This window comes from Heptranchias perlo, chromosome 25 (assembly GCF_035084215.1).
Source record: "Heptranchias perlo isolate sHepPer1 chromosome 25, sHepPer1.hap1, whole genome shotgun sequence".
Lineage (NCBI taxonomy): Eukaryota > Metazoa > Chordata > Chondrichthyes > Hexanchiformes > Hexanchidae > Heptranchias > Heptranchias perlo.
This window is the reverse complement of record NC_090349.1, coordinates 26,828,782-26,853,445: the sequence shown is the minus strand read 5'-3', so window position 1 is coordinate 26,853,445 and position 24,664 is coordinate 26,828,782. Positions and strand designations below refer to the sequence as shown.

General features: G+C 39.8%; 1 protein-coding gene across 2 annotated transcripts in view; it reads right to left on the bottom strand.

Moving 5' to 3' along the window:
• Positions 1–24,664, bottom strand: part of tctn1 (tectonic family member 1) — a 37,082-nt gene that overhangs the window by 11,576 nt on the left and 842 nt on the right. For both annotated transcript variants that reach the window (XM_068005845.1, XM_068005844.1), the window contains exons 2-11: positions 19,458–19,578; positions 16,792–16,904; positions 14,862–15,010; positions 12,576–12,663; positions 8,145–8,257; positions 7,575–7,601; positions 3,497–3,625; positions 3,198–3,323; positions 1,743–1,827; positions 496–637 (exon numbers count right to left, since the gene is read on the bottom strand). In XM_068005845.1, coding sequence (XP_067861946.1) covers positions 496–637; positions 1,743–1,827; positions 3,198–3,323; positions 3,497–3,625; positions 7,575–7,601; positions 8,145–8,257; positions 12,576–12,663; positions 14,862–15,010; positions 16,792–16,904; positions 19,458–19,578 — 1,093 coding nt within the window. The remainder of the gene's footprint in view (positions 1–495; positions 638–1,742; positions 1,828–3,197; positions 3,324–3,496; positions 3,626–7,574; positions 7,602–8,144; positions 8,258–12,575; positions 12,664–14,861; positions 15,011–16,791; positions 16,905–19,457; positions 19,579–24,664) is intronic.

Below are 24,664 nucleotides of genomic sequence, written 5' to 3'. Positions count from 1 at the left end.
CCCTCCAACAGGCAGTCCCTGACAGTGCCGGTAATAGGGGCAGACAGGAGGGAAATGGCACAGGATGCTGGGCCCTGCCTCCCCTTCTCTCCTTCCCCTGCTGGCATTTAACTGTGATGCGTGGGGAAGAGGTGACTAGAAATGCCCCAGGTGTAGCCGGAGATGGGAAATTTAGCTTGGGCAGGAATTCAGTGGTAGGCCTGTCCACCAGATTTTGCTCCCTTTTCTCCCACTATCCGATCCAATAGTGGAGGAAAATCCATCCATAGTCTCAAAGTGTTTACTAAATAGTCTGGTCTTACTATAGTTTCCACTCTAAAGGTTCCATGTGCACTAGTTTACTCAATAGAAATTGAAATGTACATTTTATCAGTTGAATTTTTATCACCATACTGGCTTATATAACACTACTGGCATTTCATTGAACTGCTGCCAGCACTGCACGTCGCTTGGGTGTATGTTATGAACACAGTAAAATTATCTTATAGTACTTACTGCAATATACACCCAGACTTTAAATTATATCCAAAAAGTACTGGTGTCCGAAGCCCTGCCAGCTGTAAACAATCCTGGTTGGTTGAACTCTTAATGACAGTCAGCTGCCCAAGTCTGTTTTTGCTCTGAATTATACCAAATGTGGAAAGAATCAATTAAGGGAAAGCTTCTGGATAAAGTACGGAAAGATTAGATTTCTGCAACAAATAACACAATGAATGTTGAACTAATTTGTAGCTTTTATATTATGCTGGTTTTGAGCCTATTTAGTAATTTCCCACTTTTATCCAGTTTCAAGATTGTTTTAATTTGCTCCTGGACTCTGGACATGGTAACAAGGATCCTCTCTCACCCCCCAAAAATGTAAATAACATCCCTTTTAGCAGTACATGTTACAAAAATACAGACCAAGTTAAATACAAAACTGAATCAACTCAATGGTCAAAAAGAAATGAGAGGTGACAATGAAAAACAAATTGAAAAAAAAAATGAGGTAGGAAAATATATCTCTAGGACAGAGCCTAGAAATTGTCATAAACCTGGAGAATGAAGCACAACTGCTTTATGACATCATCAGAACCTTGAAACACATTCCCATTCAGTTGCCATTTCTTGTAACACATACAATATTGAATCAGTACAGTGGAGATTTCCTGTTTGAGCAACAAATTTGGATGTCAAGCTGGTTAGCAATCATGTAGACAAGCAGCAGATTTTTGTGTATGCCAAGTGACTGAAAGAGATGCAAAGTTTTTACAACTTGACATTGAGAAATACATTGCTTTGAATGTAGTATGATGTGATTCTGTAGTTAAAAACGCCATTAATAGCATCACAGGGGACCGAGCAATGAGGAGTGACCAGAGATACATGGTCTTTTCATCCTTCAAAGATGACTGAGAGATGACTTTATAAAGGTATAGTAAACAGTATGGAAAAGATAGATTCAGAAAATTTCTTCAAACTTATTTCTTCAGAATATGACATGTAGACACAGGTTCAAATGAGTAAAAGGCAAATTTAGAACGTTGTTCTTCACACAAAGAATGATCAACACATGGAATAGTCTTCCAGGTAAGGCAAGGGAGGGGAAAACCCTGGAATCATTTAAGAAACAATTAGATGCCTTGATAAGGGGGGGGGGGAGGAATGTAGGGTCTTTTTGGAAGGATGTGCTAAGATGGACTGAAAGGCCACCATCACTCATATTTAACTTATGATCTGAAAGGAAATTTGTGAAGGATATGAGGCATTTGGTCCAAATCCAGCCACGAGAGGGAGTCCAACAACATAGCCTGGATTTCCGCTGAATGGAACAGCTGTTGTGGTTTCCTGGAAGTTAAAAAAGGACATTTATTAGTAGTGGATGAGTAGACGAAAAATGAGGATCCTTAAAAAAGATGAAACATTATTAAGTCTGGCGAGAAATAAAAATGACAATAAAAACATTACAGTAGTTTGGATGTTGGTCTATCAAAAGGATCAATACTGCTAAATGTGTGCAAATGTGTATATGTAGAGAGGGGAATACTTTCAAATTAAAAGGTGTCAGCCATCTGGCAGTTTCCCTCAGAGGGATCTTGTGCATGTCTTAGCTTTTGACTCAGTGTTATATTGGGGGAGCCCTGAGAGAAGGTCATTCCCAGCTTGATTGTTAACTTTTGCACTTTATGGTCATATTGTTATGGGTTTGAGCTCCACACCAGAACTTGGGCACATTTACAGGGAGAGAGGCATTGTTGGAGTTGCCGACCTGTTCAGTGCACTTTAGGAACCCCACAGCAGTACTTATAAAGAAGTAGGGTGTTTCCCCACTGTCCTAGTCAACATTCTTCCCTCAATCAATATCATAAAAGAAAAATAAATTTGTCATTCATTTCCTTGCTGTTTGTAGAATTTTGTTTTCACAATTTGGCTGCTATATTTTCCTACATAACAACAGTAACTCATTATATATAAAGTGCTTTGAGATATTTGAGAGAGGTGATAAAATCGCTATAATAATGCAAAACAGAGCTTTCCTGAGAGTATTTATTTTGGGATCAAAACATCTTTCAGCATATTTTATATTTATATATAAATTGCATTACAACTGAAAACAAAAAATAGAAAATTGTGTGTTTTTTGAAAAGTCTAAACCAAGTCTTTAGTAAAGGTCTAAGAATAACTCCACGTGGCTGCACTTCAAATGGGAGTCTATGGTGACCTTTCTGACATTGATGTATGAGGAGGCATAACCTTGGTGGAATAAGTCTTTGCTTTTTCTGCTGGCTCTCATCCTGACAGTTTATAACATAAAAGGCATGGAGAAACTCAAAATACTGCATAATAATGGGGATTAACTGAAGTCTTAATCAGAAAATGAAACTAGAAGTTCTCACAAAGCTACAGTAATCAAAATTCTTAAAATACACCTTCCTCATCACTCCCATAAAACAATGTGCCTACCCTAAGGAATGTAAAGAATTTTAAAAAAGAGAAAATAAGAGAAAAATGAAGTAAATGTAATATGTGTCAAACTGAACACTATGCCTTTTATGTATTTTGAGAATAATATTGCTGCTGCACTAGTCCCTGGGTTTCAATAATAACTGTGAACATTTACTCAAAAATTTATAATTTATAGAGTGGGTTAGATGGTTATCATTGATATAACTCACAGTTTTTCCACACAAAGAAAATTAATTTTGCAATTACCGTACCTGAGTGAAACTAATCTGGAAGCGTTGTTGTATGGGTACCATGCTAATGTTGATGGCTCCAAGAGTGAAAGCAGCAGAGGCATTTACAATCTGCCCTTCATCATTATATACAATGATATAATTCACCTATCAAGAAAAATACAGACCATGGCATTACAGAAAATCATATGGGCTTTCTATTGTGAAATTCAACATTCATAAACACTGAATTTGTTACAGTCTGCTCAACTTGGCAGCAGTGATAAGACTAAAAAAGTAAGATGATGCTTTCATAAGCAATCATGTAAAAGCCAACTTACCTCTAGCACAACATTTCTGCACACATCACCAACAAGAACAGGCTCCCTAACATCAGCAACAGAGTCATTTAGACGCATTAGTGTTCTATTCAGTGATCTCAAAATTATAGAGATAAGAAGGAACGGGATCTAGAAGAAAGGCAACACTAATTAGCAGGTGCATCTATCTACCCTTAATACATAGCACAAATTAAAATACTTTTAAAAACAAAATATACTTGTAACTATATAGACATAAACATAAGAAATAGGAGCAGGAGTAGGCCATGCGGCCCCATGAGCCTGCTCCGCCATTCAATAAGATCATAGCTGATCTTCAGCCTCAACTCCACTTTCCCGCCCGATCCCCATATCCCTTGATTTCCTTAGAGTCCAAAAATCTATCGATCTCAGTCTTGAATATACTCAACGACTGAGCATCCACAGCCCTCTGGGTTAGAAAATTCCGAAGATTCATCATTCTCTGAGTGAATAAATTCCTCCTCATCTCAGTCCTAAATGTCCGACCCCTTATCCTGAGACTATGCCCCCTCGTTCTAGACTCTCCAGCCAGAGGGAACAGCCTCTCAGCATCTAACCTGTCAAGCCCTCTCACAATCTTATATGTTTCAATGAGATCACCTCTCATTCTACTAAACGCCAGAGAGTAAAGGCCCATTCTACTCAATGTCTCCTCAAACCCTCGCATCCCGGGAATCAATCTAGTGAACCTTCATTGCACTGCCTCTAAGGCAAGTATATCCTTCCTTAGGTAAGGAGACCAAAACTGTACACAGTACTCCAAGTGTGGTCTCACCAAAGCCCTGTACAATTGCAGCAAGACTTCCTTACTCTTGCAATAAAGGCCAACATACCATTTGCCTTCCTAATTGCTTGCTGTACCTGCATGTTAACTTTCTGTGTTTCATGTACAAGGACACCCAAATCCCTCTAAACACCAACATTTAATAGTTTCTCACCATTTAAAAAATATTCTGTTTTTCTGTTCTTCCTACCAAAGTGAATAACCTCACACTTGCCGATGTTATAATCCATCTGCCACCTTCTTGCAACTCACTTAACCTGTCTATATCCCTTTGCAGACTCTTTGCGTCCTCCTCACAGCTTACTTTCCCATCTAGCTTTGTATCATCAGCAAACTTGGATACATTACACTCAGTCCCTTCATCTAAGTCATTAATATAGATTGTAAATAGCAGTGGCCCAAATCCTGATCCTTGCGACACCCAACTAGTTACAGCCAGTCAACCTGAGAATGACCCGTTTATTCCTACTCTCTGTTTTCTGTCCATTAACTAATCCTCTATCCATGCTAATATATTACCCACAACCCCATGAGCCCTTATCTTGTGTAATAATTTTGTGTGGCACCTTATCGAGTGCCTTTTGAAAATCCAAATATACTACATCCACTGGTTCCCTTTTATCTACCTTGCTAGTTATATCCTCAAAAAACTCCAGCAGATTTGTCAAACAAGATTTCACTTTCATAAAACCATGTTGTCTCTGCCTAATCATATTATGATTTCCTAAGTGCCCTGTTACCACGTCCTTAATAATAGATTCCAGCATTTTCCCGACTACTGATGTCAGGCTAACAGGCCTGTAGTTCCCTGTTTTCTCTCTCCCTCCTTTCTTGAATAGTGGTGTTAAATTTGCTACCTTCAAATCCACTGGGACCGTTCTAGAATCTAGGGAATTTTGGAAGATCACAACCAATGCATGCACTATTTCTGCAGCCACCTCTTTTAGAACCCTAGAATGTAAGCCATCAGGTCCAGGGATTTGTTGATTAACTATGTAGACTTGTTAGCAAAACATTTAGATTTAAAAATAAAATGCTGTAGTCTCTAAAATTGTAAAAGTCATAATTCAATTAGTTCTTTAACATGTACCTTTAAACAACTGAGATAGTTCAAATTCTAAAATGTATCTTAAGAATAAAGTATACTATGTCTGTGGTACTTTCATTAAAACCTGCCTTTTCCTGTTGTGCAGCCTTTTGGACAAATTCATAAACCTGTTAAAATTTTCACCAAAGGCTGATTGTTTTCAACATGGTGATGCTAAATGTAGAATATACTACAGCTTCCTTTCAGTGAACTGTAACAAACGGCACTCCTGATATGTAGATCACCAAGTAAATATTCCAACAAAATAGTTACAAATTCCAATAACAGCACCATTTTAGGTTCCATTGCTGCACCCTCTAAGCTGAAGCAGGAAGACAGAAGTATAGCTACAGACTAATATACAAAAAAAAACTTTCCAAATGATTTTCCCCCCCTACCCCGCCCACCAGAGTAGTTGCTTAAGTACAACAATCTATGAAACAATCGCTGCCATTTTATTTCTTATACAATAATTACTAGTCATTGCATTTCTTGTTAGCTGACTGCTGAATATCCCAATAAACATAGGAACAGGTGTAGACCATTCGGGCTTGTTATGTTTTTGGGTCAGCAGTTTAGTGGGAATGGGGTCAAGGGAGCAGGAAATGGATGTCATGGACAAGTGGAACTCAGAGGGGGCTTGAGATAGGCGAGAATCCAGAGAAAGACGCGGGTTCAGGGCTAAGAGAAGGTGGAAGCAGCTGAACAAGTGGTCTCAATCGTAGTCACAAATGGAGAACATGACGTTCTCATATCTGTTGTTGGAGGTGAGGATGGAGGGGGCAAGGAAGAGGGGTTTAAAGCGACAGTTGGTAGTGGAGAAAATAAGTCAGGGGTTATCTTTGTTCTCCAAGATGAGTGGTTTTGGTAGAAAAGAATGAGGTTTGATAACATTTAATGCGGTCCAGCCAGATCTAGCAATGGATGGCTAAACCAGATGTGTGCCAGATAAATTGCCTCTTAGACTTGAGGGAACCATACCAGGGGGAACGACCAGGATGGGAGAGAATAAAGGTTTTACTTGGACAAGGGTATCAAAAGGTAGAGGTCAGAAAGTAGTTGAGTAATTTGACAGCTGCAGAAGTATTATGGCAAATGGAGAGCCAATCCAGGCAGTTAGCAGCTTCTAAGTGCCTTGGGGGAGCTTTTTTTTCCACCATGAGTGAACGACTCACTCTGCTGATTTGCTGTAAGCAATGTCATGGGAGATCCGCTAGCAATATAGATAGACGTATGTTTACTACCTATTCTTTAAAAGCGTAACTGTCAAGGAATTGTTAGACTACCAACCAGTTCACAGTGAACAAATTGCAGAAGAGAAGCTATCATTTTCAGATTAATTATATACCTTAACCTCCACATTGTATTGAACAACAGAGTGACTCAGCCACAATTTATATTGGCCTTAATTTATATTTTAACAGCACTTTTTTACATTCATTTTAACTTGTGCCTATTATGAGCCAATAAAATCCACGCGTTAAAAGGAGTTAAATGGGATAAAGGAAATCTGAGATGTTCTCTATTGTCCCCCCGCCCCCAACACTTCTCAGTCAGATAGATTAACACTTAACTGCATTTTGATTGTACATTAAAGGAGTTTCAGTCTGTAATATATATATATTTTTTACCACAGTTCTTAGTCAGATGGAATTAAAATATTACTTATAGAGTATGAGTTAGTCAGTCATGTCTTAATAAGACCATAACATATTTTCAGAATAAAATGTTAGTAAAGAAAAATTAGATGGCACATTCCTAATTCACCAACAATTCCAACGAACCAAACAGTGATATAGAAGATGTCAGGAAAATGCTAAAGAGGCCTCAAAAATAACCGTCAATTTCTCCCAATCAGTTCCACATCAGTATCCCCACTTTCCTTCCAACAAGGTTTTGCTACTAGCATATGACTGAAACTATGCCAAGACTTGAGACAGATCTTGTTCTCTACTCTTAACCTAAATATGTAAAAACCCAAAATCAGGAATGGCAGTATTCTTGTAACCTATAAAGCAAGATTTGTAGGGCCAATAGTCTCTCCAAGACAACACTTATCAGCCACCAAAATAATGAACACAATTAACCTACTTTATCATCAGCAGGCTTCCCACATAATATAAGAATGCAGACCAATATATCTACACTTCTATAACAAATCTAAGATTTAAAAATTAAATACTTACACTACTGTTCAAGTTTGCATTAGGTCTCTGAAAAAAAATTGTATTTGCATATATTAATTTCTAGTATTTTAAAGGATGAGTTTTGAAAAGTTGGACAGAAAACATTATTTTATTAACTACAGCATATAAATATTTATACCACTAGTTTTCAAACTTTGACATGGAAACCCCCTACAAATTTGGGCACATTCCCAGGGACCTCCTGCCTTAATTTATGAAAGACAGAGTCAGCTACTCAATGCAAAATAGTGTTATCATTGCGGAAAATGTTTTTATTAAAATACAAATAAATTGCCCATGGCACAGCCCACGGTCAGTTGATGAATATAATTTTTTCATATTCAGGGTGCACTAATAAGTCAACAAATACAGAAATCTGATGACCTGACTTCAATTTGTAAACCTATGATTTGTAGTATTTGTCTTTAATTGTTACATTATAATTGGTGTTAATAAGGAATTAGGTAACTAGTTGATCATTATCTTGTACATTTTACTTTAGAACTACCAGTCAAAATAAATCTAATGGAGGCTTAGCATTCATAAAAGATCAAACTATGACAAACTTACTGGCAAGATAGTAAAATTGAGGTAGTTTTGCATGTTTAATGCTGGAAGTTCAATGCAGTCTGTTGCTATGTCAATCCTTCTACTGCAATGTGTTGCTTGATCTACTAAAAAGCCTACAATACAAAGAAACAAGTGTCAAAGGTCACTAAAATATAGCTCTACATATAATCAAAACCTTAGGTTTGAGGTCCTCCACCACTTACAGTTCTGGATCGTTATTAAATTAATATGGACTAGCAGTAAGATTGTAAAGGAGAAACTGCAATGATCCAAACAATAAAATAAGATAAAGTAATCACCCTAGTTTTATAATAACTGAATACGGTTTCAAATATGGAATTGTTTTCCACATTTCACATATCATCAGCAGCCTAGCAACATTGACGCAAGCATACATAACTGAAGGGAGTAAATGCAGGGTTTATTTCTGTAATGTATTCATTTGTATTTATAAATGAGCACAAGAGAAATATGCCTGGATTTTCCTCTGTGGCATTTTTCCTGGCAGAAGAGCAGCAGGACAGGACTGTCACACACCAATATAACCCTGACCCATTTTCTTGGATTGGGATCAATTATGTATGTAGGACAGGTTCCCAACAGTATATCCGCTCTTAAGATGGAGTTTGCCACTGCCAGGGAGAAAGTGTTATAGTGGTGAAGTGGAGCACTCATTGCAGCATCTAAAATGGGTGCGATAGCTGTGGAAGGGCCCAGAACTGGAAATTTTTACATGGGTCTAAGTGGACCTACCTGCAGAAAAGCCAGCAGTTGGAGGGAGTAGGATAGGGAAAGGTGGCTGGATTTAGTCATTTGCCTCCATTCCAAAGATCACTCCAGCATTCCACCGCAACAACCCACCGTACCATCTCGTTCTTACCTGTCTTCCTCACGATTAGCAGTAGAGGTGACAGCGCAAGAAAACTGGTTGGAGTCCAATGCCTGACCATCCTGTACATGCAGCAGGGCAGGCAATGGATGGGTGGCCAAGAAATGTCAATGGCTCATTTTAGGGGTAGAGATGTAATGGAGGCCTCCCATTCCATTTTCCTTAAAATAGCATTTTTGGACTGCCTGAAAACAGGTGGATTCCCTGAGGAAAATCCAGATGATAAAATTAAAATTAGTTCTGAGATTCAATCCAAAAATCACATTGTAACCAGGACTGAGACTGTTCTGGAGATTTAGTTGTTTGATCCACACTTTCAAGATAGTCATCCCTGGAAAGAAGCAAGAAGCTGCTCACAATTTCAGGAAGTATCTGCAATATTATGCTTTTTCTAGACTCATGCATCCCCCACGCTCTTCACCCCACCTTTGGCGGCTATGCTTTCAGCTGTTTAGGCCCTAAGCTCTGGAATTCTCTCCCTAAACCTCTCTGTCTCTTCACTTCTTTCTCCTTCTTTAAGACCCCTTCTTAAAACTTGCCTCTTTGATCAAGCTTTTTCTCTCCTGTCCTGATATTGCCTTCTTTGGCTCAGTCAATTTTTGTCTCATTACGCTCCTGTGAAACGCTGTGGAACGTTTTCCTTTGTTAAAGGCACTATATAAATGCAAGTTGTGTTGAAGTAACAGATAATTTTGTACTTCAATCCCCTCTCTTGACAATAAATTAACATACATTTATAACCAATTTGTTTTATTGAGCGTTAAAAAATAAAATGGGTACTGGGTTATACTATTTGATGTGCTTGTCTACTTGTAAACTGACCTTGCCAGTGAAGTATCTAAGTTATGCGGTCAGTTCAGCTCTATACAGAATTAAGTCATATGGCTGCTCATCTGTATAGTTCAGTTTTATCCTAAGCAGACACATGCTGTGCCCAGAGTAGTGGGATGCAGGTTCACGTACACAATTACATGACAAATTTCTGTTCTCAGCGAGACCTGGCATGGCTAGTCTGAGAGCTTTTCCAATGAAAGACGGTACATGAGCAGTGGTGTTCATTTAAGGAGTTATTTTACAACTTTCAAAAAATATATATTCCACTGAGGAAAAAAGGGTGTAAAAGAAATGACAGCCATCCGTGGCTAAGTTAAGAAATTAAGGATAGTATCCGACTAAAAACAAGGACATATAAGGTAGCCAAACTTAGTGGGAGGATAGAAGATTGGGAAGTCTTCAAAAGACAGCAAAAAGTAACTAAAGGATTGATTAAGAAAGGGAAGTTAGATGATGAAAATAAATTAGCAAAAAATATAAAAACAGATAGCAAGAGTTTCTATAGTTATATAAAAAGAAAAAGGGTGGCTAAGGCAAACGTAGGTCCCTTAGAGGATGAGACCGGGAAATTAATGGTGGGAAACATGGAGATGGCAAAAATGCTGAACAAATATTTTGTTTCAGTCTTTATGGTAGAGGACACTAAGAATATCCCAACACTGGACAAACAGGGGGCTCTGGGGGGGGGTGGGGGGGGAGGAGCTAAATACGATTAAAATCACTAAGGAATTGGTACTCAGTAAATTAATGGGACTCAAGGTGGATAAATCCCCTGGACCTGATGGGTTACATCCTAGGGTCTTGAGGGAAGTGGCAGTAGGGATTGTGGATGCTTTGGTAATAATTTTCCAAAATTCTCTGGACTCAGCAAAGGTCCCGGCAGATTGGAAAACTGCTAATGTAACACCCTTATTTAAAAAGGGTAGTAGGCAGAAGGCTGGAAATTATAGACCAGTTAGCCTAACATCTGTGGTGGGTAAAATTTTGGAGTCTATTATTAAGGAGACAGTAGCAGAACATTTGGATAAACATAATTTAATAGGACAAAGTCAGCATGGCTTTACGGAGGGGAAGTCATGTCTGACAAATTTGCTTGAGTTCTTTGAGGACATAACGTACAGGGTGGATAAAGGGGAACCAGTGGACGTAGTGTATTTAGACTTCCAGAAGGCATTCGACAAGGTGCCACATAAAAGATTATTGCTCAAGATAAAGAATCACTGGATTGGGGGTAATATTCTGGCATGGACGGAGGATTGGTTATCTAACAGGAAGCAGAGGGTTGGGATAAATGGTTCATTCTCGGACTGGCAACCAGTAGCCAGTGGTGTTCCGCAGGGGGCGGTGCTGGGTCCCCAACTCTTTACGATCTATAATAACGATTTGGAGGAGGGGACCGAGTGTAACATATCAAAGTTTGCAGATGATACAAAGATGGGAGGGAAAGTAGAGAGTGAGGAGGACATAAAAAAACCTACAAGGGGATATAGACAGGCTGGGTGAGTGGGCGGAGATTTGGCAGATGCAATACAATATTGGAAAATGTGAGGTTATGCACTTTGGCAGGAAAAATCAGACAGCAAGTTATTATCTTAATGGCAAGAAACTGGAAAGTACTGCAGTACAAAGGGATCTGGGGGTCCTAGTGCAAGAAAATCAAAAGGTTAGTGTGCAGATGCAGCAGGTGATCAAGGCGGCCAACGATGTGTTGGATTTTATTGCTCAGGGGATAGAATATAAAAACAGGGAGGTATTGCTGCAGTTATATAAGGTATTGGTGAGACCGCACCTGGAATACTGCATACAGTTTTGGTGTCCATACTTAAGAAGAGACATACTTGCTCTCGAGGCAGTACAAAGAAGGTTCACTCAGTTAATCCCGGGGATGAGGGGGTGGACATATGAGGAGAGGTTGAGTAGATTGGGACTCTACTCATTGGAGTTCAGAAGAATGAGAGGCGATCTTATTGAAACATATAAGATTGTGAAGGGGCTTGATCGGATGGATGCGGTAAGGATGTTCCCAAGGATGGGTAAAACTAGAACTAGGGGGCATAATCTTAGAATAAGGGGCTGCTCTTTCAAAACTGAGATGAGGAGAAACTTCTTCACTCAGAGGGTAGTAGGTCTGTGGAATTTGCCGCCCCAGGAAGCTACATCATTAAATAAATTTAAAACAAAAATAGACAGTTTCCTAGAAGTAAAGGGAATTAGGGGTTACGGGGAGCAGGCAAGAAATTGGACATGAATTTAGATTTGAGGTTAGGATCAGATCAGCCATGATCTTATTGAATGGCGGAGCAGGCTCGAGGGGCCGATTGGCCTACTCCTGCTCCTATTTCTTATGTTCTTATGAAAAGAAAGATAAAGTAAAATCTATGCAACAGGGTAATTCAGCACTCCTAACAGGAACCTTGCTTAACGGGATTTCAGGTTGAAGAATCAGCGCTACAGTGTTGTAGTTCTATCTTCCACTTGTGTTCCTGCAAATTAAGTTCTGCACTAGGAGCACAGGATTGATGAATTGATCCCCAATGGGTCAATTTGGTTCTCATGTCGTTTACATTGGCACATGTCACCCCTGGTTTGAGGTTGAGGTGGGGGGGAAAATTGTGTGCAGTTAAAAAAAAACAAAATAAAAATTTAGCATTTTAAATATTACATATTCTGTTGCCCTGCTCTAGTGAAATGAGTTAAATACCTCTTACCTGCAGGGTTGTTGTCAGTGCATGCAGATGTTGCCAGAGGAGCAGGAAGCCTCAGAAAACCATCAACAACTTTAATAGGAACACCATACTGAGTTTAAAAAAAAGTAGTGAGTGGATCAGTATTAGCAGATTTATTTTTAACTTTACTGTTTTGAGATACTTCTATATTTCACCATACTTTTTATACAATACATTTATTGTTATTTGCTAGTTTAGATTGAGAATTCAGCTTTGTCATCGACAATGCTGATAAACTATCGCCAAATCCCTCCATGACCTAGCCCCTCCCACCTTTGCAATCTCCCTCAGCCCTACTAATTCGCCCCACCCTCTGCTCTACTATTAGTGCCAGTCTTTGGTCATGTTGCCCCAAACTTAGGAATGCCCTCCCTAATGTCCTTCATCTTGCTATATCTCTCCCCATCTTCAAAAGTCTCCTTAAAACCTGCTTCTTCAATTACTTCCCATAAATGCCCCCCTTTTTAAAAAATAATCACTCTCAAAACATGGGCATCGCTGGCAAGGACAGCATTTATTGCCCATCCCTAGTTGACCTCGAGTAGGTGATGGTGGTCCTACTTCTTGAACCGCTGCAGTTAGTGTGGCGAAGGTGCTCCCACAATGCTGTTATGATAGGGAGTTCCAGGATTTTGACCCACCGACAATGAAGGAACGGCCATATATGTCCAAGTTAGGATGGTGTGTGACTTGGAGGTGATGGTGTTCCCATGCACTTGCTGCTCTTGTCCTTCTAGGTGGTGGAGTTTGTGGGTTTGGGAGGTGCTGCTGAAGAAACCTTGGCAAGATGCTGCAGTGCGTCTTGTAGATAGTACGCACTGCAGCCACAGTATGTTGATGGCACAGGGATTTGCTGTTTACCTCAGTGGACGGGATGCTGATCAAGTGGACTGCTTTGTCCTGGGTAGTGTTGAACTTCTTGAGTGTTGTTGGAACTGCACACACCCAGGCAAGTGGAGAGTATTCCATCACACTCCTGACATGCATTGTAGGTGAGAGAGGGGCTTTGGGAGTTAGGAGGTGCGCCACCCTGCCGCAGAGTATCCAGCCCCTGACCTGCTCTAGTATTCACGGCATATATGCAGCTGGTCTTGTTCAGTTACTGATCAATGGTGACCCCAGGATGTTGATGGTGGGGAACTCGGCAATGGTAATGCCATTGAATGTCACAGGCAGGTGGTTAGACTCTAAAATTACTCATAAATTAGCTACAAGGATAGCTGGTGTGGGAACTGGAAATGTTGCACTGGTTCAGTAGGGTGCTACTCTTCTAAGGTTGGAGTTAAGGCAAATTGTTGAAACAAAGGACAAGGAGCTTTACTCTGCAGCTGGTAGTAATATGCTTGACATGGCAGTACAGTACTTAATGCTGAAACTGGTGCCCAAAATGGGAAAAGTGTTCTATTCTCCAGTATAAACACCCCTCATCTTGGATCTTAGAAAAAATAATTAGATCTTAGCCTCAACTGCAGCTACAGTTCGGTTCCTGCTCCTGATTGCTGTCTAGCAGCTCTGGATCAGCTATGAGGCTCTGGGGTGAAATAGGTTGTAGTCATTCATTGTCAACATGTACATATGAATAATGGCCACTTGGGCATGGTGCATGTGAAACTCTACCCTTGTAATGAGTCAACAGGTTCAGGAGAAGGGGGGAAATCGGTGAGACAAAAAATATCAATTGTAAAATGTTCTTGTATTATCTGTTTTTTTATTGCTTAGTACAATACTGTAGTCAATCCTCTTCTCCCAAATTTCACCCTGGAGACAACTACACATTTGTGATGACTGATCAGTTCTATGGAAAAATGTATTTTAAATGCTTTTCTTTTTAAAAAAAGAATTAACAATTACAGATGAGTTCTAAAGTTCTCTATAGCATAAAGATTAGCAAATTGGTTTTTTGTTGCCAATTTATTACATAAATCATGATCCCATAATATTTAACAAATGAGATACATTTATATCAATCTCCAGCTTCTAGGTACTTTCAGAATTCTGGTGTCACAATACATGAATGTAAATTTTAATAAAGAACAAAATGATCTGAATAAACAATCCATGGGGTCAATATTCTGTATCTAGCATCAAAGAAAGGACATGAACAATTTCGAGGAGTCAATTTAAAAAAAACATGAAAAGTCTAGAGTCAAGGAGCCAACTGCGACTGAATTAGCACAGTAGGAGAGAACTCAAAAATCGGAGACTACAATGCTGGCAAAATTTAGACCTAATAAAATGTAATAAATCCAAGGTTCTTGTGATTACTACCTGATAGCCACTTGGTGTTGAACTTGTAGGTGGTGGATTAGGAGGTGGTTCATCAGTACTAAAGGAGAAACCACCAAACTGATTCATTAAACTGTCAAAATTACCCATGGTTGGCACTTCTGGAGCAAAAAAGGATGATCCTGCCCGGTCTGAGGATTAAAACACATGAGCACAAGAGGCAGAATAAACACATAAGAACAGAGGAAAAACTGTTAGATTGGAACAAATATTTGGAAACAAACTAGCTACTTATCAACAAGTGTTGCCAATTGGAAAGAAACCCTCTGCAATAGTCCACTGAAGGCTGTGAACATGTATATCTCATTCACAAAAACTGTAACCATTGCTTAGGTGTGATGTGTTTGTGTTTGTGTTTGAGCCTGGGATAACAAAACATATATTTTGTGGTATCACATTTATTTACGCTGCCATTAACTTTCACAAATAAATCAAATTCTCAGCCTGGTTCAGTCTTACCTCACAGACAGATAGCTTGATCTAAATGGTTTCATTCACCACATTTTATCAAATGACATGAAATGTACATAGTAAAGTATAAATTAGGTTAAAAAAAAATCCAGGTGTAGCCCCTCCCATGGCTAAATGGACAAATGCAATGTATGGTGTAAAAGTGAATCACAGAGATCAGGAAGGTACCAGTTTCTAACACGGGCCTGTGCAGAGTTACCTCATCTCAGCCAGAACACCACTAAAAACATCTGACTTCTGTTTTTTGAATTTTGTTTTTCAGAACCCTGACTGAAAAACAAAATCAATCAGGGTTCTCGCTCCCAATTGCTTTTGAAGACCCATGACAGAAAGTGTGCATGTGTGACTGTCGGGTGAGGAGGTGGCAGATTAGTCTACCATCGCTCACTGTCTATGCTCGCACATGAAGAATGGCCACTTGGATAAGGTACAGATATCCCAGCATCAATGGAATTGTGCTCCAACAGAAATCAGTACCCTCAGGAAAGGCAAGTCAGAAATTGGAGGGAAAACATCCAGGCATGTGCAGAAATGATTTTGCAAATTGCTACAAAATTCAATTTACATACGAACATATGAATTAAGAGCAGGAGGAGGTCATTCGGCCCCTCGAGCCTGCTCTACCACTCGATAAGATCATGGCTGATCTGATTGTGACCTCAACTCTACTTCCCCGTCTACCTACTATAACCTTTGACTCCCTTGTTATTCAGGAATCTATCTAACTCAGCCTTAAAAATATTCAATAACCCTGCCTCCACCACTCTCTGGGCAAGGGAATTCCACAGACTTGTGACCTTCTGAGAAAAAAAATTTCTCCTCATCTCCGTCTTAAATGGGAGACCCTTTATTTTTAAACTGTGTCCCCTAGTTCTAGTCTCTCCCACAAGAGGAAACATCCACTCAGCATTTACCCCTTCAAGACCCCTCAGGATGTTAAATGTTTCAATAAGATCACCTCTCATTCTTCTAAACTCCAATGTATACAGGCCCAACTTGTCCAACCTTTCCTCATAAGATAACCCCCTCATCCCAGGAATCAGAAATTTCATTTCAATTAGACAGATTGACTTAAAAAAGCTACAATTATGAATATCTATAAATGAGAGTTCAAGTGTGTAATTTTCAGAAACTAAGTAGATGACAATATTTTTCATAAACAAAGCATAAACTGATCAGGGATGCTGCTCCAACTTTTAGTTCCCTTCATGGATCTTTTCTTGGTAGAGAACCATTGCTTGTACAAGCTCGTGTGTCAAGTGTGCATGTGATTGGTTCTGTTTCATTATCACACAAGAAATACAAAGTTAATTTAGTTATATGTGCAACTAATAATAACTATTGTATATATTTTAATTTTGAATGTAAATGCAGTAATACATTGCATATAAAACAAAACATTTAAGAAAATACATCATATGCTGCCCTATAGTGCACTTACAGTTGTTTGTCTGAATACAAAAGATGCTGGGGTTGATCAAGGACACAGTTTCACTTTTGTTCATATTCAGAAAGTACTTTGTTGCCTCTTGATTGCAAAGTTTACGGTCGCCCCTGCATAAACATCAAGAAATTTTAATACATCAAAACAGACAGAATTAACAACTTATGTTTTAGCTCATGAGGAACAAATATGAGGACAAAAACATAAATAAAAATTATATAGATGCAGTATGAAAATACAAGTTAAAGGTAGTGATAAAGCTTCAAAATAATAATATTAGAAAGCACAACAGCTTGATCAATAGAGTACCAGGCTACCAAAGGGCCTGAGTTTGAATTGCAGCCCATTACAACATTCATACTCAACCACTCTCCCTGGTGGTGTTATTCCAGATTCCAGGCAGGCTGCTAGATGCTCAATGCACAGCATCAAAGCTTTCCACTTTCAGGAAAGTGAAGAAATTTGACCTTCCCAATCTTGCTTTGCAGAACCACAATACTTCATAAATCAATCTAACAGCTACATGGAGATTGATCACATGGAAAGCTCTGCATCTCAGGACTAGAAAACTTTGCCCTGCCTGAGGACTAGAAAACACATGCTTTAAGGTAGCACCAAATCTGACCAACAATGAAGATTAAGATTCTAATCTGTTAAATATCCTACACTCTTACATTATAGCTTCTATGATCACTTTTGTTTGTAAAAAAAAAATGTAGTTACTACTTTGAGGGCCATGTTAAACCCACGGGCACACAATATGACAGTTTTCTGCGTTTTGCATTGTGACTTTGGTCAAGTTCTGACAGAAATCTGTACAATAACACAATCCTCCTGACTGATACCAGAGGTCCAGCAGCAAAACCTTGTATTTATATACTGCCTTTAACATAGAAAAATGTCCCAAGGTGCTTCACAGTAGCGGAATTAGAGAAAAATTAACAATGAGAAAAAGAAGGAAATATTTGGAGGGGTGATTAAATGCTTGGTCAAAAAAGTAGGTTTTAAGGAGGGTCTTAAAGGAGGAGAGAGAGGTGGAAAGCAGAGGGGTTTAGGTAAGAAATTCCAGAGTGTAGGGCCTAGGCGGCTGAAGATGGCTACCAATTGTGAAGGGATTTTGGGATGTACAAGAAGTCAGATTCAGAGGAATGCAGACTTCTCAGAGGATTGTAGGGCTGGAGAAGATTACAGAGATAGGGAGGGGCGAGGCTATGAAGGGATTTGAACAGGAGAATGAGAATTTAAAATTTGAGGTATTGGGGACCGGGAGCTAATATAAGTCAGTGAGTACAAGGGTGATGGATGAGTGGGACTTGGTTCAGGATAGCATGCGAGCAGCAGAGTTTTTTTTTTAAACGAACTTAAGTTTATGGAGGGTGGGCGGCTGGCCAGGAGACCATTGGAATAGTCGAGTGTGGAGGCGACAATGGCAAAGATGAGCGTTTCGGCAGCAGATGGAAGAATGCAGGGCGGAGACGGGCAATGGAAGCAGGGTCAAATATGTCACAGAGGTTGCAAACAGTCTAGTTCGAACTGAGACAGTGGCTGGGCGGGGGAATGGAATCAGTGCCAGGGGTACGGAGTTTGTGGCGGGGTCCAAAGACAATGGCTTTGGTCTTCTCAATGTTTAACTGAGGGAAATTGCAGCTCATCCAGGTCTGGATGTCAGACAAGCAGACTGACAGCACCTAGGCAGTGGAGGGTCAAGAAAGGTTGTGGAGAGGTAGAGTTGGGTGTCGCAGCATACATGTGGATCCCAACCCCATCTCTTCGGATGATATCGCCAAAGGCAGCATGTAGATAAGGAAGAGGGGGCCAAGGATAGATCTCGGGGGGACACCAGAGTTAAAAGGTGCAAGAACAGGAAGAGCAGCCATTGCTGGAGATGCTCTGGCTATGGATAGGTAGGTAAGAGTGGAACCAAGTGAGGGCAGTCCCACTCAGCTGGACAATGGAGGAGAGGTGTTGGAGGAGGATGGTGTGGTCGATCTTGTCAAAGGACGTGGAGAGGTTGAGAATGACGGGGATGGATAGTGCATTATGGTCACAGTCACAGAGGATGTTATTTATGACTTTGAATAGGGTCTTTTCACTGCTGTGTCAAGGGCAGAAACCTGATTGGACAGATTTTAATATGGAGTGGCGGTAAAGATGGGCAAGGATTTGAGAGGCAACAACACATTCAAGAACTTCAGCAAAAAAAATGGACTTGAAGTCAAAGACGGTAAGCTTGGTCAATGAAGTCAGTTTCACGGAGATTCATAAAGGAGGTGCATGAGATGGAGAAGCAAAGGAGTTTAGGGAGACAATTCCAGAGCATCGGACCGAGGCAACTGAAGGCATGGCTGTCAATGGTGAGGCCAAAGAAGGGGGCAGACATACAGGAAGCCAGAGTCAGAAGTATGACTCTCTAACCTCTCAAAGCCAGCTTAAAAGTGAATACTGAAGCAAAGACACATAGGCACTGTGGTGGGTGGCCTTCATCAAAATAACATGTTGGAAATCACACATCACTGAAATCAATGAACCACAAAAAGGGTTATAGTTACAATTTGAGTGGGAAAGAAAATCTGCATTTACTGGATCTCAGTAGACATGCTGCTGTATCGATCAATTCAAGTTTAGGCAATGGATAAATTAACCCATTTTTCAGTTTAACTTACGTGACAATCTGAACATCACAAGTTGCAAAGGTAGAAAAATCAGATGCTTCACAGTCTGGATCACAGCAACAATTTATATCACACTGTTCCACCAGTAAGTTACAGACACACAAAGTGCAAACTGAAAAAGCAAAAATGTATAAAAGTGAACATTAAATTAACAGCAATAAGATAAATGACAATTTAATCAGTTCTGGTGGAGTTGGTTGAAGGATAAATATCGGCCAGGACACCAGATGAACTCCTCTGCAATGGGATCTTTTACATTCACCTGAGAGAACAGACGTGGCCCTGGTTTAACATCCCATCCAAAAAACAGGACCTCTGATAATGCAGCACTCCCTCAGTAATGCACTGAAGTGTCAGCCTAAATATATGCTTAAGTCTCTGGAGTGGGCCTTGAACCTATGATCTTCTCACTCAGAGGCAAAAGTGCTACCACTGAGCCAAAGTTAACACAAGAGAATCTTTTTTTAAAATTTGGATGCATAAAATTCCCTTTTTCCTTTTCCTTTTTGCCCATTACAATATTTTTTCTTGTGCAGTATATGTAGGCTACATAATAAGTTATTATCTCACAAAATGAAACACAGAATTTACTTAAGATAACGCAAGATAACAGCCCAATTAAAACCACTTTTCCACAAGCACCAGGGTTTAAAAATAAACAGGTGCCTCTGGGTGGTATGGAAACAAACAGACCAGGGAGATCAAAGTTTCAAACTCTGTCCTATCATAATTGTAAATTATATGTACTTCCTAATGTCAAAGAAAAACATCTCTTTCCCTTCAGAAACTGAAGTCAAAATCAATTTCCGTACAGGGAGACTCTTTTTCCTCATTTCAATTCAATCTGAATCAAACATCTATCTCCACACTGCAGATACTTCCTACATTTTTTTCTCTTTTCTTAATTTAATATTTAAAAGACTAAGAGCAGACACTTCCATACTCACTTTCTCCCTCTTCCTGAACTCAGCCTAGGCATTGGTGGAACAATTCAGTTGCCACAATGCTCATGATGAGTCAGTGGTCTCCATTCTGACCTAACATTACAATCTCAACAAGCAAAGAGGTGCCTGAAATATGCTCTGTTCCAGAGTTCAGTTCTCATGGTATCTCTCCATTTTTCCCTCTCTGATTCTTTAAGTTACTTAGAAGTCTTTGAAAAGTATTTTGAAACAAGATCCCTGTTAACTGAGTCAGTCACAATTTCCAAAGTGTCTGGTGCTACATATACACCTGTACACCAAATGACTGTATAGGAATCCATATCCAAGTTGATTAGTTGCTTCAGCACAGCAATTCATTTATTCATAAAAAAGAAAATAATGGAAATACACAGCAGCTCCATCAACAACAATAACTTGCATTTATATAGTGCCTATAATGTAGTAAATTGTCCCAAGGCGCTTCATAGGAGTGTTATCAAACAAAATTTGACACTGAGCCACATAAGGAGATAATAGGACAGGTGTCCAAAAGCTCGGTCAAAAAGGTAGGTTTTATGAAGCGTCGTAAAGGAGGAGAGAGAGGTAGAGAGGCGGAGAAGTTTAAGGAGGGAATTCCAGTGCTTAGGGCCTGGGCAACTGAAGGCACGGCCGCCAATGGTGGAGTGATTAAAATCGGGTATGCGCAAGAAGCAAGAGATCTTGGAGGGTTATTAGGTTGGAGAAGGAAACAGAGATAGGGAGGGGTGAGGCCATGGAGGGATTTGAAAACAAGGATGAGAATTTTAAAATCGAGGCATTCCCTGACCAAGAGCCAACGTAGGTCAGCGAGAACAGGGGTGATGGGTGAACGGGACATGGTGCGAGCTAGGATATGGGCAGCAGAGTTTTGGATGAGCTCAAGTTCATGGAGAGTGGGAGGCCAGCCAGGAGAACATTGGAATAATCAAGCATAGAGGTAACAAAGGCACGGATGAGAGTTTCAGCAGCAGATGAGCTGAGGCAGGGCTGGAGACGAGCAATGTTATGGAGGTGGAAATAGGCGGACTTGAAAAGTAGTTTCGTTTCAGGTATCATTGTAGATACAGCACAGGAAGAGGCCATTCGGCCCATCATGCCGGCTGTTTGAAAGAGCTATCTATTTAGTTCCATTTCCCCTGCTCTTTCCCCATAGCCCTGTAATTTTTTTCTCTTCAAGTATTCATCCAATTCCCTTTTGAAAGTTACTATTGAATCTGCTTCCACCACCCTTGCAGGCAGTGCATTCCAAATCATTATAACTTGCTGCACAAAAAGAAATGTTACCTCATTACCTCAAGATCAAGATCAAGATGTCGAATCAATTTGGGTGGAGGTAAGAAATAGCAAGGGAAAGAAATCACTGGTGGGAGTAGTACATAGGCCCCCTAACAGTAGCTACACTGTAGGACAAAATATTAATCAGGAAATAAGAGGGGCTTGTAAAAAAGATAATGCAATAATCATGGGCGATTTTAACTTTCACATAGATTGGACAAATCAAATTGGCAAAAATAGCCCTGAGGAGGAGTTCATAGAATGTATTAGGGACTTAGACCAATACGTTGGGGAACCAACCAGGGAACAGGTCATTTTGGATATGGTAATGGGTAACAAAACAGGATTAATTAATTATCTCAAAGTAAAGGATCCCTTGGGAAGCAGTGATCATAACATGATAGAATTTCACATCCCGTTTGAGAGGAGGATCTTGGGTCTGAAACTACTGTACTAAACTTAAATAAGGGCAATTATAAAGGAATGAGGGCGGAATTGGCTAAAGTGGACTGGGCAAACAGATTAGATGGTATGATGGTGGATAAGCAGTGGCAAACATTTAAAAAGATATTTTATGACTCGCAACAAAAATATATCCCTGTGAGGAGGAAAGACTCCATAAAAAGGGTGAACCAACCATAGCTAACTAAGGAAGTCAAGGATGGTATCAGGTTAAAAGAAAAAGCATACAACATGGCAAAGATTACTGGTAAGCCCGAAGATTGGGAAAACTTTAAAAACCAGCAAAGGATGACTAAAAGAATAATAAAGAGGGAGAAAATAAATTATGAGAGTAAACTAGCAAGAAATATAAAAACTGACAATAAAAGCTTCTACAAGTATATAAAAAAGAGGGTAGCTAAAGTAAACATTGGTCCCTTAGAGGATGAGACTGGGGAAATAATAATGGAAAACAAGGAAATGGCAGAGGAATTGAACAGATATTTTGTATCTGTCTTCACAGTAGAAGACACTAATAATATACCAATAATAGTAGAAAATCAAGGGGCAAAGGGGAGGGAGAAACTAAAAACAATCACTATCACTAGAGAAAAAGTACTAGGTAAACTAATGGGTCTAAAGGCTGACAAGTCCCCTGGACCTGATGGCTTGCATCCGAGGGTCTTAAAGGAAGTGACTACAGAGATAGTGGATACATTGGTTGTAATCTTCCAGAATTCACTAGATTCTGGAAAGGTCCCAGCGGATTGGAAAACCGCAAATGTAACACGCCTATTCAAGAAGGGAGTGAGACAGAAAGCAGGTAATTATAGACCAGTTAGCCTAACATCTGTCATTGGGAAAATGCTAGAATCCATTATTAAGAAAGTAGTAGCAGGACATTTGGAGACTCATAATACAATCAAGGAGAATCAACATGGTTTTATGAAGGGGAAATAGTGTCTAACAAATTTATTAGAGTTCCTTGAGGAAGTAACGGGCAGGGTGGATAAAGGGGAACCAATGGATGCAGTATATTTGGATTTCCAAAAGGCATTCGATAAGGTGCCATATAAAAGATTACTGCACAAGATAAGAGCTCATGGTGTGGGGGTAATATACTGGCATGCATAGAGGATTGGCTAACTAACAGAAAACAAAGAGTCAATCTGTAACTAGTGGGGTGCCGCAGGGCTCAGTGCTGGGGCCTCAACTATTTACAATATATATCAATGACTTGGATGAAGGAACAGAGTGTCTCGTGGCCAAATTTGCTGATGATACAAAGATAGGTGGAAAAGCAAGTTGCGATGAGGATACAAAGTGTCTGCAAAGGGATATTGACAGGTTAAGCAAATGGGTAAAAATTTGGCAGATGGAATATAATGTGGGAAAATGTGAAATCATCCACTTTGGGAGGAAAAATAAAAAAGCAAAGTATTATTTGAATGGAGAAATACTACAAAATGCTGCGGTAGAGGGATCTGGGTGTCCTCGTACATGAAACACAAAAAGTCAACATACAGGTGCAGCAGGTAATCCGGAAGGCAAATGGAATATTGGCCTTTATTTCTAGGGGGATGTAGTATAAAAGCAGGGAGGTCATGCTACAACTGTGCAGGGTGCTGGTGAAACCACACCTGGACTATTGTGTACAGTTCTGGTGCCCTTATTTAAGGAAGGACATACTTGCATTGGAGGCAGTTCAGAGAAGGTTCACTAGGTTGATTCCGGGTATGGAAGGGTTGTCTTATGAGGAAAGATTGAACAGGTTGGGTCTATACTCATTGTGGAGTTTAGAAGAATGAGAGGAGAGCTTATTGAAACATACAAGATTCTGAGGGGACTCGATAGGGTAGATGCTGAGAGGATGTTACCCCTCATGGGGGAATCTAAAACTAGGAGGCATAGTCTCAGAATAAGGGGTTGCCCGTTTAAGACGGAAATTAGGAGAAATTTCTTCTCCCAGAGGGTGGTGAATCTTTGGAATTCTTTACCCCAAAAAGCTGTGGAGGCTGAGTCATTGAATACATTCAAGGCTGAGTTAGACAAATTTTTGATCAGCAAGGGAGTCAAAGGATATGGGGAAAAAGGCAGGAAAGTGGAGTTGAGGTAAAAATCAGATCAGCCATGATCTCATTGAATGGCCTACTCCTGCTCCTATCTCTTATGGTCTTATGTCGCCTCTGGCTCTTTTGTTGATCACCTTGAATCTATGTCCTCTGGTTACTGACCCTTTCCAGTGACCCTTCTGCTACAGGAAACAGTTTCTTCTTATTTACTCTATCAAAACCGTTCATGATTTTGAACATTTCTATTAAATCTCCCCTTAACCTAGCTACTCTGTTCTAAGGTGCAGTCATTTCATCAGAATTCCGAAGCCATCTTTTCAGACACTGTGTATTTCCAGCATTTTCTGTTTTTATTTTAAATTTCCAGCATTTGCACTCTGTACTTTTTAATTCATCATGCTACCCCTTAACATTTGCTGAACTAAATCATTCGAAAGAATCAATTGGG